The sequence below is a fragment of the Oncorhynchus mykiss genome, chromosome 1 (assembly GCF_013265735.2).
Source record: "Oncorhynchus mykiss isolate Arlee chromosome 1, USDA_OmykA_1.1, whole genome shotgun sequence".
Classification (NCBI taxonomy): domain Eukaryota; kingdom Metazoa; phylum Chordata; class Actinopteri; order Salmoniformes; family Salmonidae; genus Oncorhynchus; species Oncorhynchus mykiss.
The window spans coordinates 79,376,839-79,392,577 of NC_048565.1; the positions used below are offsets into that span (position 1 = coordinate 79,376,839).

General features: G+C 45.0%; 1 protein-coding gene across 2 annotated transcripts in view; it reads right to left on the minus strand.

Annotated features, from left to right (window-relative positions):
* The window catches only part of LOC110530138 (spectrin beta chain, non-erythrocytic 1), a 133,574-nt gene that overhangs the window by 15,242 nt on the left and 102,593 nt on the right, over window positions 1-15,739 (minus strand). For both annotated transcript variants that reach the window (XM_021612995.2, XM_021612985.2), the window contains 10 exons: window positions 14,845-15,069; window positions 14,166-14,255; window positions 13,736-14,020; window positions 9,209-9,339; window positions 7,667-7,871; window positions 7,195-7,569; window positions 5,340-5,584; window positions 1,404-1,542; window positions 1,132-1,216; window positions 833-1,029 (listed from right to left, as the gene is read on the minus strand). In XM_021612995.2, the coding sequence (XP_021468670.2) occupies window positions 833-1,029; window positions 1,132-1,216; window positions 1,404-1,542; window positions 5,340-5,584; window positions 7,195-7,569; window positions 7,667-7,871; window positions 9,209-9,339; window positions 13,736-14,020; window positions 14,166-14,255; window positions 14,845-15,069 (1,977 nt within the window). The remainder of the gene's footprint in view (window positions 1-832; window positions 1,030-1,131; window positions 1,217-1,403; window positions 1,543-5,339; window positions 5,585-7,194; window positions 7,570-7,666; window positions 7,872-9,208; window positions 9,340-13,735; window positions 14,021-14,165; window positions 14,256-14,844; window positions 15,070-15,739) is intronic.

The window sequence follows — 15,739 nt, forward strand, 5'->3', positions numbered from 1 at the left end:
CTGTGCCAGACCTTCGGCCCCAAATACAAAGAACTTGTTTTGTTCAGTACTTAGGACATTTGTTGTTACTTTGTTCTCTCCCCTAGTTCAAGGTGAAAACTATCTCCCCCTAGGAGGTGACTGACGCACCGACACTGTGGAGACAAGTGATTGGTTCCCTATTACTCACACCATCCCTTCACATGGTTTGCAATAAAGACACATAGTTCATATATGGAAACAATGTTTCCTTCTGACCTCCTTTGCCATACGCCCTGCTGATATTCTGCATAGCAACAGGGACATGTAGACACACATGACTTCTCCCCTCTCTGGACCCCAAGTGACTGAGGCCCACATATGGGAGGAAGTGCAGCTGTCAACCCCAGAGTCCGAAAGGAGACATTCTAATGGCGAGTGCTCAACAGTTCACTCATAAGCATATTCTGCTGATAAGACATCTTAATTATCTTGGTTACCTAGCTAACACCGATTTCTCCACCACAATCTTTCCCCAGAAACAGGCTCCAAAACAGAACAATAGCTCTGTTATTGGTGTGCAGGATATAACCTTTACTCTGTCTAGGATCAAGAGGAACCAGTCAGTTTCTGTCATATTATTGGCGGAGCGGCCAGACATCATTGGTTACCCTACACACAGAACAGTTAGAACAGGCCTCTTAATTTGCACACACACTTATCTTATATGAGTTAGTTTCTTTAACCATCTCAAGCCCAAGAAAAATTCCCCTCACAGGATGGATGCCTAATCTAATTAAAAACTAAATTGAGTTATTGTATGACTGGTTTAACCTACAGCCCTGTGAGTTGTGAACATCCCCTGTCCTCTCACCGTAGTCAGCCGTTCCAGCGCTGAGAAGCGCTCCTCCCAGGTGGCAGCGGACTTCTCAAAGGCCTCGTGTCTCTTGATGAGTTTCTCCACCTCGTCCACGTTCTGCCCCATCTCCCTGCTGGACAGGTACGGCTCCTGTCCCAGCAGCCATGACTCAGCCACACCCGCATCCCTACCAAACTGGTGCACCTCCAGAACTAGGCAGAAACACAGCTAGTCAGACAACACGGCAGTATAAAGCAACAGTTACACAGTAGCTAATACGGTGCAACAGACTGAACACGATTTGATAGAATTACCCAATCTTAGCCACTCCCATCTGTCTTCCCACTTGTCAATCATGTCTTTCCTTTTGTCTGTCAACTGTAGTAACTTCTCTTTGATCTGAAAAATGAAGGGACATTTAGTTTTAACTGAGGCGAAGAACACCATACATGTAATGACACACAACACTAGAGGGAGCCATATTTCCATTCAGAGACAAAGAATTAGAACGAGGCAAAAAAAGAGAAACAGAACAGAGGGAAGTAACAGCATCTGTGAGGGTGTTATGACATCGTTGGCCCCTCACCTCCTCTAATGCGTAGTGTTTCCTTGCCAACAGGGACTTGCCCAGCTCGATGCAGTTGGTGAAGCTGTTGTTGCGGGCGTCGATCTCAGCCTTGATGCCTTGGTGGTTGTTCATCAGGAGCTCCACGGACGACACGTCCCTGAGGACACAACACAATCAGAGGAGTGTGTCACAACAAGGCAAGAGGAGTGTGTCACAACAAGGCAAGAGGAGTGACCCATCAAGACAATTAGAGGAGTGACACACACACACTGAACATATCAAGGTCCCAATGTCCTTTGCTTAGGTTACCAGGGGGTTTAAATGACCAATGAAATGCTACTTACATTGCTAGTTAACTTGCTAGTGTACATTTTCTAAAACCACTGGTACATACAGTCAAGACAGGATGACCTGACACCCAGTGTATTTCAGTGGACTACAGCCGCTCACATAATGTCCCCCCCCCAGAGACCTGTCCGATTACCCTGATCCCTGGGACCATGCCAATGTCAGACTAACCACGAGGCAGGGTGTTACTCCTTCAGACAGTGGAAACAGAGCAATGCAATTACTGACAAACCAAATGTTTCCATTTCTCTCTCCTTCCTGCTTTTTTCACCATTCACCTCAGTAGCCAATCCATCATTCTCTCTCCTTTTCCTCCTGTTTCCCTCTTGCCCTTTACCTGACATCCTCATTAGCCCACAACGTCTGTCGGTCTCTTTCTCCCTCTCGTCTTTTCCTGTCTGTCTCCTGGTGTCTCCCTCTCATTCTGTCTCCATGGTAAGCTGCTGGCTGAGATTCAGCTGAGAGGCACTGAAACCAATTGCCAGATAAGGGCTTGATGTGCTGCTGTCTCCCTGAGAGGAGGACATTGAGGCATGGTGTATACACCATTTTCTGCAGGTGCATTTTAAGTAGCTATAAAAAGGACCAACTGTCAGTGGGAATACATTCAGCTGAGCCATCTGCTGAAAACCTGAGCTGCAGAAAACCTTGCTACAGCATTAAGCCATAAGAGTCTAAGTCCAGTCTAAGATGGGGGGGGATCCTACTACGCTATGTGGAATTGTTTAAAGGTCATACCAAGGATCATTTGCTATTTTTTGAAGACCTCTTAAAGTACCAAAGTAAATAGACACATACATACACACTGCATTCAGAAAGTATTCAGACCCCTTCCCCCACATTGTTACAGCCTTTTTCTAAAATGGATTGAATGTTTTCCTCAATCTACACACAACACCCCATAATGACAACGCATATATCTTAAAGACACTGAAATACCTAATTACATAAGTTCAGACCCTTTGCTATGACACTCGAAATTGAGCTCCGGAGCATCCTGTTTCCATTGACCATCCTTGAGATTATTCTACAACTGGATTTGAGTCAACCTGTGGTAAATTCAGTTGATTGGACATGATTTGGAAAGGCACAGCTGTCTATATAAGGTCCCACAGTTGACAGTGCATGTCAGAGCAAAAACCAAGCCATGAGGTCAAAGGAATTGTCCGTAGAGGTCCGAGACAGGATTGTGTTGAGGCACAGATCTGGGGAAGGGTACCAAAACATTTCTGCAGCATTGAAGGTCCCCAAGAACAGTGGCCTCCATCATTCTTAAATGGAAGAAGTTGGGAACAACCAAGACTCTTCCTAGAGCTGGCCACCCAGCCAAACTGAGGAATCGGGGGAGAAGGGCCATAGCCAGGGAGGTGACCAAGAACCCAATGGTCACTCCGACAGAGTTCCTCTGTAGAGATGGGAGAAGCTTCCAGAAGGACAACCATCTTTGCAGCACTCCACCAATCAGGCCTTTCTGGTCTGTTGACACCAAGATTAAACACTTTGACCTGAATGTTGGTGCACATTGGTGCGGCTGGCTTCCGGGTTGGATGCGTGCTGTGTTAAGCAGTGCGGCTTGGTTGGGTTATGTATCGGAGGACGCATGACTTTCAACCTTCGTCTCTCCCGAGCCCGTATGGTTGTAGCGATGAGAGTTGTAGCGATGAGACAAGATAGTAGCTACTAAACAATTGGATACCACGAAATTGGGGAGAAAACGGGGTAAAATTTTAAAAATAAAAAAAGGAGCAGAGTACAGTGAGCCTTGATGAAAACTGGGCGCTCATGACCTCAGACTGGGGTGAAGGTTCACCTTCCAACAGGACAACAAACCCTAAGCACACAACCCTCATAGCAAAAGGTCTGAATACTTATGTAAATAAGGTATTTATGCTTCTTATTTGTAATAAATTTGCTAACATTTCTAAAAACCTGCTTTTAATTTGTCATTATAGGGTATTGTGCGAGGGAAAAAAAACTACATGTGGAAAAGTGAAGGTCTGAATACTTTTCGAATTCAATGTATATCTATATATACACACATACACTACATGACCAAAAGTACGTGGACACCTGCTCATCGAACATTATGGGCATCAATATGGAGTTGGTCCCCCCTATGCCTCTATAACAGCCTCCACTCTTCTGGGAAGACATTCCACTAGATGTAGGAACATTGCTGCGCGGACTTAAGCCACAAGAGCATTAGTTAGGTCGGCACTAACGTTGGGCAATTAGGCCTAGCACGCAGTAGGCGTTCCAATTCATCCCAAAGGTGTTCAAGGGGTTGAGGTCAGGGCTCTGTGCAGGCCAGTCAAGTTATTTCACACTGATCTCTACAAACCCTTTCTTTATGGACCTTGCTTTGTGCATGGGGGCATTGTCATGCTGAAACAGGAAAGGGCATTCCCCAATGTGTGTGGCTGCTCGGCCATGGAAACCACTTTCATGAAGCTGCCAACGAATAGTTATTGTGCTGACGTTACTTCCAGAGGAAGTTTGGAACTCGGTAGTGAATGTTGCAACCGAGGACAGATGATTTTTATGTGCAAAATGCTTCAGCACTCGGCGGTCCCATTCTGTGAGCTTGTGTGGCCTACCACTTCGGCATGGCTGTGTGCTCAATTTTACACACCTGTCAGCAACGGGTGAGGCTGTAACAGCTGAATCCACTAATTTGAAGGGGTGTCCACATACTTTTTATATATAGTGTATATTTGATGAAAGCAATAAGGCCCCAAAAAATGTTATTAGCCCAAAAACACAATGAATTACTGATTCACTACACAAAACAACAGCTAGTTGTCAAAAAGGAATTTTGTTTTGAAGTGTCTGTCCTATATCTAAGAGACATAAGTGTTTTTGTTGTACATGCATTTAACCTCTTATTTTTGGCACTTAACAGTCTCCATATACAGTACTTCCATAAATGTTTTCAACGGGTACATTCAGACGAGTCTTGTGAGCCCTGTGGGCGTTCCCAGAAGGGGTCATATTAGTATGTACAGACAGAAGTTGGAAGATCGGCTGTACAGACTTCAGACGAGTCCCAAGAAGCTTGTGGCAGTCGTAGAGCAAAACTAAGAACACCACCGTGTTTGTAAGAGTCTCATCATTCCATCTTTTTCATAATAGTTTGTAGGCCAAATCATTCAGACGATTTTCGGGATGCCTCATGGTCTGAGAAACACCGCACTAGCTCTGTCACCTTTCATCGCAGATGAGGAAGTGCAACATAAAGTAGGCGGATGATGTGGATTGAGACGCATCCAATGATCTCCCTAGCTTAAATTGACATATTTCTAGCGATTTACACAGGGGCATGGACTACAACCTTTTAATACAGAGAGTTTTATAGGGTGAGCTAGTGAGGATAACTTTGTAAATCACAACAATCAGGACAGACCATTGAGGATTAGATACATAAAATCTGGACTCGAGCTGTCGACCACAAGCTGCTTACAGAAAACTATAGAGATTATTCTCACCTTTTCTGTTTTTTCTTGAAGAGTCAGTAAGAGAAAATAACATGCACTGAAATAATGTCAAGCCATTTAAAAAAATTATCCGTATATGAGGCCCAACTGTTTCCCGTCAGGTTCACAGTACCTGGGCTTCTCCTGAGCCTCGATGAGGCGGATGACGTCCTCCATCCAGAGCATGAGGTCTCGCACCATGCTGAAGAAGCGGAACTTGTCGCCGGTGTCGAGCAGTCTGACCCTGCGGCCGTCGCAGGCCTCCAGCAGGGTCCTCCAGGCCTCCAGCACCTCACCCTCTCTCTTTTGGATGTCATCAGCCTTGTCTCCGGCGTAGGCAGACTGCAGACGCACAGCATCCTCCTGCAACGTCCTCACCTGGGGAGGGAAAGAAACCAGTCTTATCTATGATTTACATTACAAATCTGTGAGAGATTCACCTTATAGCTGCATAATTTGTTTAGGCTGTAATAGAACTGCTTTACCCCCTTGATCGAGAACACAATCTCATTTTTTTCACAGGTTTTATTTATTTAACTAGGCAAGTCAGTTAAGAACAAATTCTTATTTACAATGACGGCCAACCAAAAGGCAAAAGGCCTCCTGCGGGGACGGGGGCCTGGGATTAAACATTTAAAAATAAATACTTTGTAAATATAGGACAACACACACCAAAATAAAGAGACACCTAAAGACAACATAACACGGCAGCAACACATGACAACATGGTAGCAGCACAAAACATGGTACAAATATTATTGGGCACAGACAACAGCACAAAGGGAAAGGTAGAGACAACAATACATCACACAAAGCAGCCACAACTGTCAGTAAGAGTGTCAATGATGGAATCTTTCAATGAAGAGATGGAGATAAAACTGTCCAGTTTGAGTGTTTGTTGCAGGTCGTTCCAGTCGCTAGCTACAGCGAACTAAACAGACGAGCGACCCAGGGATGTGTACTTTGGGGACCTTCAACAGAATGTGACTGGCAGAACGGGTGTTGTATGTGGAGGATGAGGACTGCAGTCGATATCTCAGATAGGGGGGGCGGGGGGAGGGGGGGGGTTTATAAATAAGCATCAACCAGTGGGTCTTGCGACAGGTAGACAGAGATTACCAGTTTACAGAGGAGTATAGATCGCAGTGATGTGTCCTATAAGGAGCATTGGAAATCTGATGGTCGAATGGTAAAGAACATCTAGCCGCTCGAGAGCACCCTTACCTATCGATCTAGAAATTACATCTCCATAATCTAGCATGGGTAGGATGGTCATCTGAATTAGGGTTAGTTTGGCAGCTGGGGTGAAAGAGGAGTGATGATGATAGAGGAAACCAAGTCTAGATTTAACTTTAGCCTGCAGCTTTGATATGTGCTGAGAGAAGGACAGTGCACCGTCTAGCCATACTCCCAAGTACTTGTATGAGGTTACTACCTCAAGCTCTAAACCCTCAGCGGTAGTAATAACACCTGTGGGAAGAGGGACATTCTTCTTACCAAACCACATGACCTTTTTTCAGAGGTGTTCAGAACAAGGTTAAGGGTCAGCAACAACCTGGGGAATAGTTACATGGGAGATGAGGGGGTATGAATGAGTCAATTGGAAGCTGGGGATGATTGTGGCCATGATAGTTTGAGGGACAGATTGGAAATTTATCCAGGACACCACTACTCTTACGAAAAGTACAAATGGGATATTTAGTGACCAGAGAGTCAGGATAGCCGTTTAACATCCCATCCAAAAGACAGCACCCTACATAGGGTAATGTCCCCAATCACTGCGATGAGGCATTGGGAACGGGAAGTACCTCCTCCTGGCCCTCCCAAACCACTTCCAGCAGCATTTGGTCTCCCATCCAGGGACCGACTAGGACCGACCCTGCTTACCTTCAGAGGCAAGCCAGCAGTGGGATGCAGGGTGGTATGCTGCTGGTTAACTGCCGTAGTAGGTGTTTTGGTCTTTCTGGCTACTGGCGTTATTGTCATACCTGTGTCCCCAGTGCCTGGATGTCGTGTTCAAACGTGGTGTGCATCCTCTGCAGGGTCTCCACTGTGTTCTGGTCTCGGCCCAGCTCCTCAGGCAGCTTCTTGTGTTTGTCCAGGATGCGGTTGAGGATCTCCTTGGCGTCATGGTAGAACTTATGCAGCTCAAAGGAAGCCGCCAGGATCTGCGTGCGTGTGTCGATTAGCTCCAGCAGGTCGGCCCACGCTTCATTCAGCCCGTCCTTCCACTCCGCGATTGTTGCCGCGTCGGTGTGGCCTGAGTTGATGAGTTCATCCGCCAACTGGTTGACGGTATCCACACGCTCCTGACCGATGTTGCCCGTGTCACGAGCAAACTCACGGAAACGCTCCTGAAGCATCTGCAGAGGGATATTATCACAGCAAAGTGAGGACGCACATATTCCGCTAGATACTCTGGCAACAGGGTAACATAAGTGGCATGGCTGCACTACATACCGTGACATGTTCGTAGTCCTGTCCCAGCTCATGTGACCCAGCCACTACTTCCCTTTCAGCGATCCACTGCTCCAGGTCATCCACCTCCCTGTTGAGCTGGAACAGACGGAACCTCTCGTCCAGCTTCCCCCTCCTCTCCTCCGACAGGTCCTTGAGCCCTGCATACAGCTTATCCACCTGGGACTGACGCATGCCGATCCGCTCACTACACAGCAGGCGGAGGAAGGAGGCAGGGTAGGTAGGGGGTTAAGATATAGGATATACATGATCCTACCCTCTCTTCTGTGATGCTAAACTGTCAAGTCTTAACCTCTGGGTGGTTAAATCCTACTTTAACTCAGCAGGAATGGAGACAAACCTTACAGTTACAATCCTCTTGGATTTAGGGGGCACTATTTACATTTTTGGATGAAAAAACGTTCCCGTTTTAAAACAAGATATTTTGTCACGAAAAGATGCTCGACTATGCATATAATTGACAGCTTTGGAAAGAAGACACTGATGTTTCCAAAACTGCAAAGATATTGTCTGTGAGTGCCACAGAACTGATGTTACAGGCGAAACCCAGATAAAAATACAACCAGGAAGTGGAGCATTTTTTGAAACCGCCTCATGCCAATGACTCCTTATATGGCTGTGAATGAGCTTACGTTTTCCACGTATTCCCCAAGGCGTCTACAACATTGTGATGTCTTTTTCCATTGAAGAATAGCCGTAAGGGAGCATATTTAGCAAGTGGTCACATGGTGTCTACCGCAGAAAATCTTGTGTAAAATACTGAGGTGGCCATTTTTCCAATCGCTTCTTATGAGAAACCAATTGCCTCGACGGATATATATGTTAAAAACACCTTGAGGATGGATCCTAAACAACGTTTGCCGTGTGTCGATATTATGGAGTTAATTTTGAAAAAAGTTCAGCGTTGTAATGGTAGCATTTTCCGGTCGATTTCTCGGCCAAGCATGATGAACAAACGGGAGCTATTTCGCCTACAAAAATAATATTTTTCGAAAAAAGGAACATTTGCTATCTAACTGGGAGTCTCCTGAGTGAAAGCATCCGAAGTTCTTCAAAGGTAAATGATTTAGTTTGGTTGCTTTTCTTATTTTCGTGAAAATGTTGCCTGCTGCCAGCAGAGCTAGCATAGCATTATGCCATGATAAACTTACACAAATGCTTGTCTAGTGTTGGCTGTAAACGCATATTTTGAAAATCTGAGATGACAGTGTTGTTGACAAAAGGCTAAGCTTGTGTTTGAATATATTTATTTCATTATATTTGCGATTTTCATGAATAGGAAAAGTTACTAGGGGTATTTACGTCCGCCGCGTTATGCTAATTCGTTTGAGGCTATGATTACGCTCCCGGATCCGGGATTGCTCGTCGCAAGAGGTTAAGTGTCTGGTCTCTGACCACTCTGGGCTGGGTTTAAACCCTTAACATTCTTTAGACTGAAATGGGTGGATATGATCATGGTTTAAACTTCCAAATTTCACTGGAGGTGGTCTTTAAACCTGAGGATGAGCCCCTGAGACCACTCACCTTTCAGGGTGTCCGGCGGCCGTCAGGCCTCTACTTGTCTGGGACAGCTGGTGGACAGTTTCAGCGTAGTCTTCCACAGCCTGCTCCAGTATCTGGTGCTTCTTCAACATGGCCACAGAGCTCTGCTCATCCTACACACACACACACACACACACACAGAGACAGAGAGAGCGTCAAGGTACAGACGGTGACGGCACAGACGGGCACGGGTTGGTATACCATCTATAAGATGTATCTATCTATACCATCTATAAGGCCATTTTGGGAAACCTGCCAAGTTCTCTGTTCTTCCTTGATAAGGTCAGAAAATAAATATGAGTCACGGTCTTACTCCTACCAGTTCCTAAAATCAGAATGGATCATGGCAAAACATTTTAGCTACTCAGCTCCGTGTTCTTGGAATTCTCTCCAGACCAGCTGGAGGAGTTTAAAGGTTTGGTTGACTCACATGCTACTGAGGAATGTGATTGACATTAGGACTTGATGCAGTGGTACATATGATCTATTTTTTTTATACAGCCTGTACTTGTATCTATGACACTTGTATGTTCCTTTAATTTAAATGCATGTTTGTCTACGTGAAAATTATTATTTTTTGAATGGTGTGTCTATGTCTGTAAGTTGTTACGGTATGTCTGATATTTGTCGCAAACATTGTTACCCCCCTGCTGCTGTCTTGGTTGGACCAGGCCTCTCTTGAAAAATGTAATTTATGTCAATGTGACTAACCTGGATAAATAAAGGTTAAATAAATAAAAAAAAATACAAAATCAGTGTACAGGGCACATTATCGACTAGAGACTAGTCTCACAGAGATCCAGTCCTGTGGTAGGAGAATATTAAGGGCCAAGGAGCATCCAGCCTACTAAAGGACATGAAAACATGAACGGGAGGACTACTCTCTGCCTACTCACCTTCCACACCCAATATCCCAGCATGCCACACAACTATGTCGTAAGGCCATGTTTGCCCAAGTCGCTGCACACATCTTTTACCCTTCACCGACTTCCTCATTTGTCACTGTGATAAGGATCCACCTCTGCCTGACAGACCAACAACTTACCAGGCAACATTCCCAGTCCTACCAAGTGCAGAAATACCCCTCGTACAGTACCAACCAGTTATTTCCTATCCAGCAGCTTGCCTTGTAACCACACCCCAGTTCCTATTAAACTCTGCCCCTCCTAATGATCCAGCCCAACAAACTACTGAAGTGCAACCCACCAGTTTTAACCAACACACATTGTATCTCTACCAAAGACAGCTGCCTCCCCCGTCAGGGCCCAATCCCCATCAACCACCGCCAGGGCCCAATCCCCATCAACCACCGTCAGGGCCCAATCCCCATCAACCACCGTCAGGGCCCAATCCCCATCAACCACTGTCAGGGCCCAATCCCCATCCTCCTGCCTCCCCCGTCAGGGCCCAATCCCCATCCTCCCCCGTCAGGCCCAATCACCATCCTCCTACCCCCCCAGTCAGGCCCAATCACCATCCTCTTACATCCTCCATTAGGTACAATCACCATCATCTACATCACATCAGGCCCAATCACCATCAACCTACATCCTATCAAGCCCAATCAGCGGGCTGAATACATTTGGCCTGTCACCTAAATCCCTAACAAACTTTTACAGATGCACAATTGAGAGCATCCTGTTGGACTGTATCACCGCCTGGTATGGCAACAGCATCGGCCACAACTGCAAGGCTCTCCAGAGGGTGTGCGGTCTGCACAACACATCACCGGGGGAAAACTCCCTGTTCTCCAGGACACCTACAGCACCCGATGTCACAGGAAGGCCAAAAAGATCAACAACCAACAACCGCCAAAAAGACAACAACCACCCGAGCCACTGCCTGTTCACCCCGCTACCATCCAGAAGGCGAGGTCAGTACAGGTGCAGCAAAGCTGGGACCGAGAAACTGAAAACAGCTTCTATCTCAAGGCCATCAGACTGCTAAACAGCCACAACTAACACAGAGAGGCTGCAGCCTACATACAGAATCGAATAATATGCCACTTTAATAAATTGATCACTAGTCACTTTAAACAATGGCCCTTTAATAATATGTAAACATTATTAAAGTGCCTATAATCTGGTTCAGGTTATTAATCAACCTACCAGGGTGTTTACAAACACTACAGGAACAAGATCCACATGTATTGATCACATTTTAACTAATGCTGTAGAACTTTGTTCTAAAGCTATATCCGTACCCATTGGATGCAGTGATCACAATATGGTGGCTATATCCAGGAAAGCCAAAGTTCCAACAGCTGGGCCTAAAATAGTATATAAGAGATCATACAAAAGATTTTGCGGATGTTAAAAATATTTATTGGTCTGATGTGATAAATGAGGAGCATCCAGATGCTGCAGTTCATGAATTTATGAAATGGCTTCTTCAAATTATTGATAAACATGCACCTATTAAAAAAAATGACTGTTAGAACTGTTAAGGCACCATAGATTGATCAGGAAACTAAAAACAGTATGGTTGAAAGAGATGGGGCAAAAGGAGTGGCTAATAAGTCTGGCTGTACATCTGACTGGCTTACTTACTGCAAATTGAGAAATGAAGGGACTAATCTGAACAAAAAAGAAGAAGAAACTGTATTATGAATCAAAGATATAAAGAATGATGGAAAAAAAGGGAAAAAAGAGAGGAAAGTTTGTCCACAGGCCTGGAGGGAAGCCAAAGTAATTCCGCTACTCAATTGTGGTAAAGCGGCCTTTACTGGTTCTAACAGCAGACCTATAAGCTTGCTGACAGCAAACTGTTGGAAAAATATTGAGTTTGACCAAATACAATTCTATTTCTCTGTAATTTTCTCTAATTAACAACAGACTTTCAGCATGCTTATAGAGATGGGCACTCAACATGCACTGCACTGACAAATGACTGTTGATTGGTTGAAAGAAATTGATAAAAAGAAGATTGTGGGAGCTGTACTGTTAGATTTCAGTGCAGCCTTTGAAAATCCATAGCACTTAAGTTTTCAACCGTTTATGGTCAATAATATCAACCAGAGCTATCTAATATAACGCAAAGGGTTTTCTTTCATGGAAGCGTCTAATGTAAAACATGTAAAGTGTGGTGTACCACAGGGCAGCTCTCTAGACCCTCTATTCTATTTTGACCAATGACCTGCCACTGGCATTAAACAAAGCATGTGTCCATGTATGCTGATGATTCAACCATATACGCACCAGCAACCACAGCTAATGAAGTCACTGAAACCCTTAACAAAGAGTTGCAGTCTGTTTTGTAATGGGTGGCCAGATGGTCCTGATCATCTAAAACTAAGAGCATTGTATTTGGTCCAAATCATTCCTTAAGTGCTTGACCTCAGCTGAATCTGGTAATGAATTATGTGGATGTTGAACAAGTTGAGGAGACTACATTACTTGGTGTTACCTTAGATTGTAATCTGTCATGGTGAAAACATATTGATTCAATGGTTGTAAAGATGGGAGAGGTCTAGTCGTAAGAAAGAGATGCTCTGCTTTATTTTACACCACATTCCAAAAAGCAAGTTCTGTAGGCTCTAGTTTAGTCTAATCTTGATTATTGTCCAGTCGTGTGGTCCAATGCTGCAAGAAAATACCTAGTTAAGCTGCAGCTGACCCAGCACAGAGCTGCACGTTTTGCTCTTCATTGTAATCAGAGGGCTAATATAAATACTATGCTGCCAGTCTCTCTTGGCTAAGAGTTGAGAGACTGTTTCTTATAAAATTAAGAAGTGATGCAGTCAATGTGTTGAAAATCCCAAATTGTTTGCATAGTCAACTTACACACAGCTCTGACACACACTTATCCCACCAGGGGTCTTTTCATAGTCCCCAAATCCAGAACAAATACAAGAAAACATACAGTATTATATAGAGCCCTTATTGCATGGAACTTCCTTCCATCTCATAATGCTCAAATAAAAATCTAACCTGGTTTCAAAAAATAGAAAAAGCAACACCTCGTGGCACAATGCCTCTCCCCTATTTGTCCTAGATAGTTTGTTTGTATGCATTGATATGTAGGCTACGTGTGACTTTTTTAAATGTATGTTGTTCTGTCCTTGAGCTGTTCTTGTTTAATGATGTTCTGTATTATGTTTCATGTTTTATGTGGACCCCAGGAAGAGTAGCTGCTGCTTTTGAAACAGCTAATGGGGATCCTAATAAAATACCAAATGCCTATATTACATTACATTACATTACTCATCTCACATGCATCTTGCCTATGCCGCTCGGTCATCGCTCATCCATATATTTATATGTACATTTTCTTATTCTATCCCTTTAGATTTGTGTGTATTAGGTAGTTGTGGAATTGTTAGATAGTGCAGTAATATCTAACAAGTTGTCAGAACTAGAAGCACAAGCATTTCGCTATACTCGCATTAACATCTGCTAACCATGTGTATGTGACCAATAACATTTGATCACCATCATCCTACCTCACATTTATTCTGATTGCTCATAAAAAATAACATGTTTTAGCTCTCTGCCCCACTGTACCCCTCACCTTGGCTTTCTCCTCTGACATCATGTAGAGCTCCTGCTCGCTCATCCAGGCCTCGGCTTCAGCAGCATCAAAGTAGTACTGTTGGGCCATGTGGGCCTCCTCCAGGCGTCCATGGCGTTTGCCCGTCTCTTCCAGAATCTGGGCCCACAGGCGCCGCAGGTCGGCCAGCCGCTGGTGGATCCCCTCGCCGCTGAGGCTGTCGTCATCATCCTTGAGGACCTGCAGGCTCCGCTCAAAGATGTCATCACAACGGGGCTGGTGGCCCTGGATCTCCTTCTGCAGGGTCTGGTGGGGAAGAGGTCAAAGGGCAGCAGGTCAGAATGAAGTCAGAAATAGATCTGTCACCCAGACATTAATGTAAATGCTAAGAGCTATATTCTATAGATAGAAATACTGTTCAAGGTTCAAACGGATGGAGTTAGTTTCTTACCTGGTTTTTCTTGATGAGTAACTGGACTGTTTGCAGGTTGTTTCCGTGGTCTGTTGATATTGCAAGTGGCATTCGCTCTTCAACCCAGAGCTAAGAGGAAAACACAGATAGATATGAATAATTTTGGAAGATTGACACTGATGTAGCAAAAGCAATGGAAGCATCTAAACTTAACCACAACTAACAACTTGATGTAAGTGAACTACTTAGACAAAGCTGTTTTTGTTCTGACTGACGCAAGCATTTTAAATCCAGTTGATGGCATACACAGATGCAGACACTTCAGTTCAGAGACCCAACCCAGTCCTTTCAAAACACGTGGCCTACTGCTGCTTGTCTGCCTGAAAGGAGTCAATACAGTCATCACATGAACAAAGAGACCACCACAGCTATGAAAGCATGCACCTGCTGCTACTCAGTGCACCTCCCCCCAACAAAAAACAATTAATTAAATCCCTTCAGACAAGGTGCTGCTCAGCTTCTGATGCTGTTCCACACTGCCATAGGGCACGGATTTCACACAAGCACATAGTATACTGTAGCTTATAGACATTTGCATAAAAATACAAGTAACACTTGCACAAGCAGGCATACATAATCTCTTTCTCTGAAACACACATGCGCACACCCACCCACAGACAGACACGCACACACGGCTACGCTAGACTAATGTACTTACGATCTCATCCTCCATGTCTCTGTTGAACTGGTGGATCTCGCGGGAGGCCATGAGGTTTCCCTTCCTCTTCCGTAGAGGGTCCAGCAGCTGCTGGAACTTCTTCTCCACGATGCGGCGCTGGCCGTCCACCTCGTCCGTATCCTTCCCCTCCTGGCTGAGGACCTGGGCCTGGCTCTGCAGCTCCTCCACCTCCTTCTGACGCACCTCCACCTGGCTCTCCAGCATCTAGGGATGCCACACCAGGAGGAGAGGAAGAGGAGTGGACAGGAAGAAGAGAGGAAAGGAAAGAGACGGGATTACAGCAGGCTCTCTATCTCCCTCTCTGGTCTCTTGAGAGCATGCGATCCAGAGCTCTTCTCATTTCTGCTCTTGGAGTTTCCCCTCTCTCACGCTTGTTTGCTCTCCCTCTTCCAGATGGAACAAACTGTGGCAATGCTCTCCCTCTCACAATGCGCACATTTTGGATCTGGGTTACACAAAGGATACTATGGGTGCACAACCTTTCATTTCACTGTCACTCATATACAAATCAGCATGCTCCACTGACGTTCTAATTATAAGCCTACTGTTTCGCTCCATCACTCAGCTTTACTCCCTCTCCGTCTGTCCTTCTCTCTATCTCTGGCTCTCTTACACAGTGCTGGCTCATCCACACATCAAGGCGAGGGAGAGATTACGTAATGGGACGGGGGGGGGGGGTAGTGTGTGTATGTGCGTAATATGGGCTGTTACATAACATGGTTAGTCTGCTCATTACTGCTCCACACGCTAGTATGAAGGAACCATCTGCATAATAAGCTGTGTTCCAACACTTCATGTGTGTGCTGTTTAGCTTACTCCCCCCCCCCCTTACACAGTTAAAGTAAAAGTGAAAACAAAATCAGGCTTAACACTT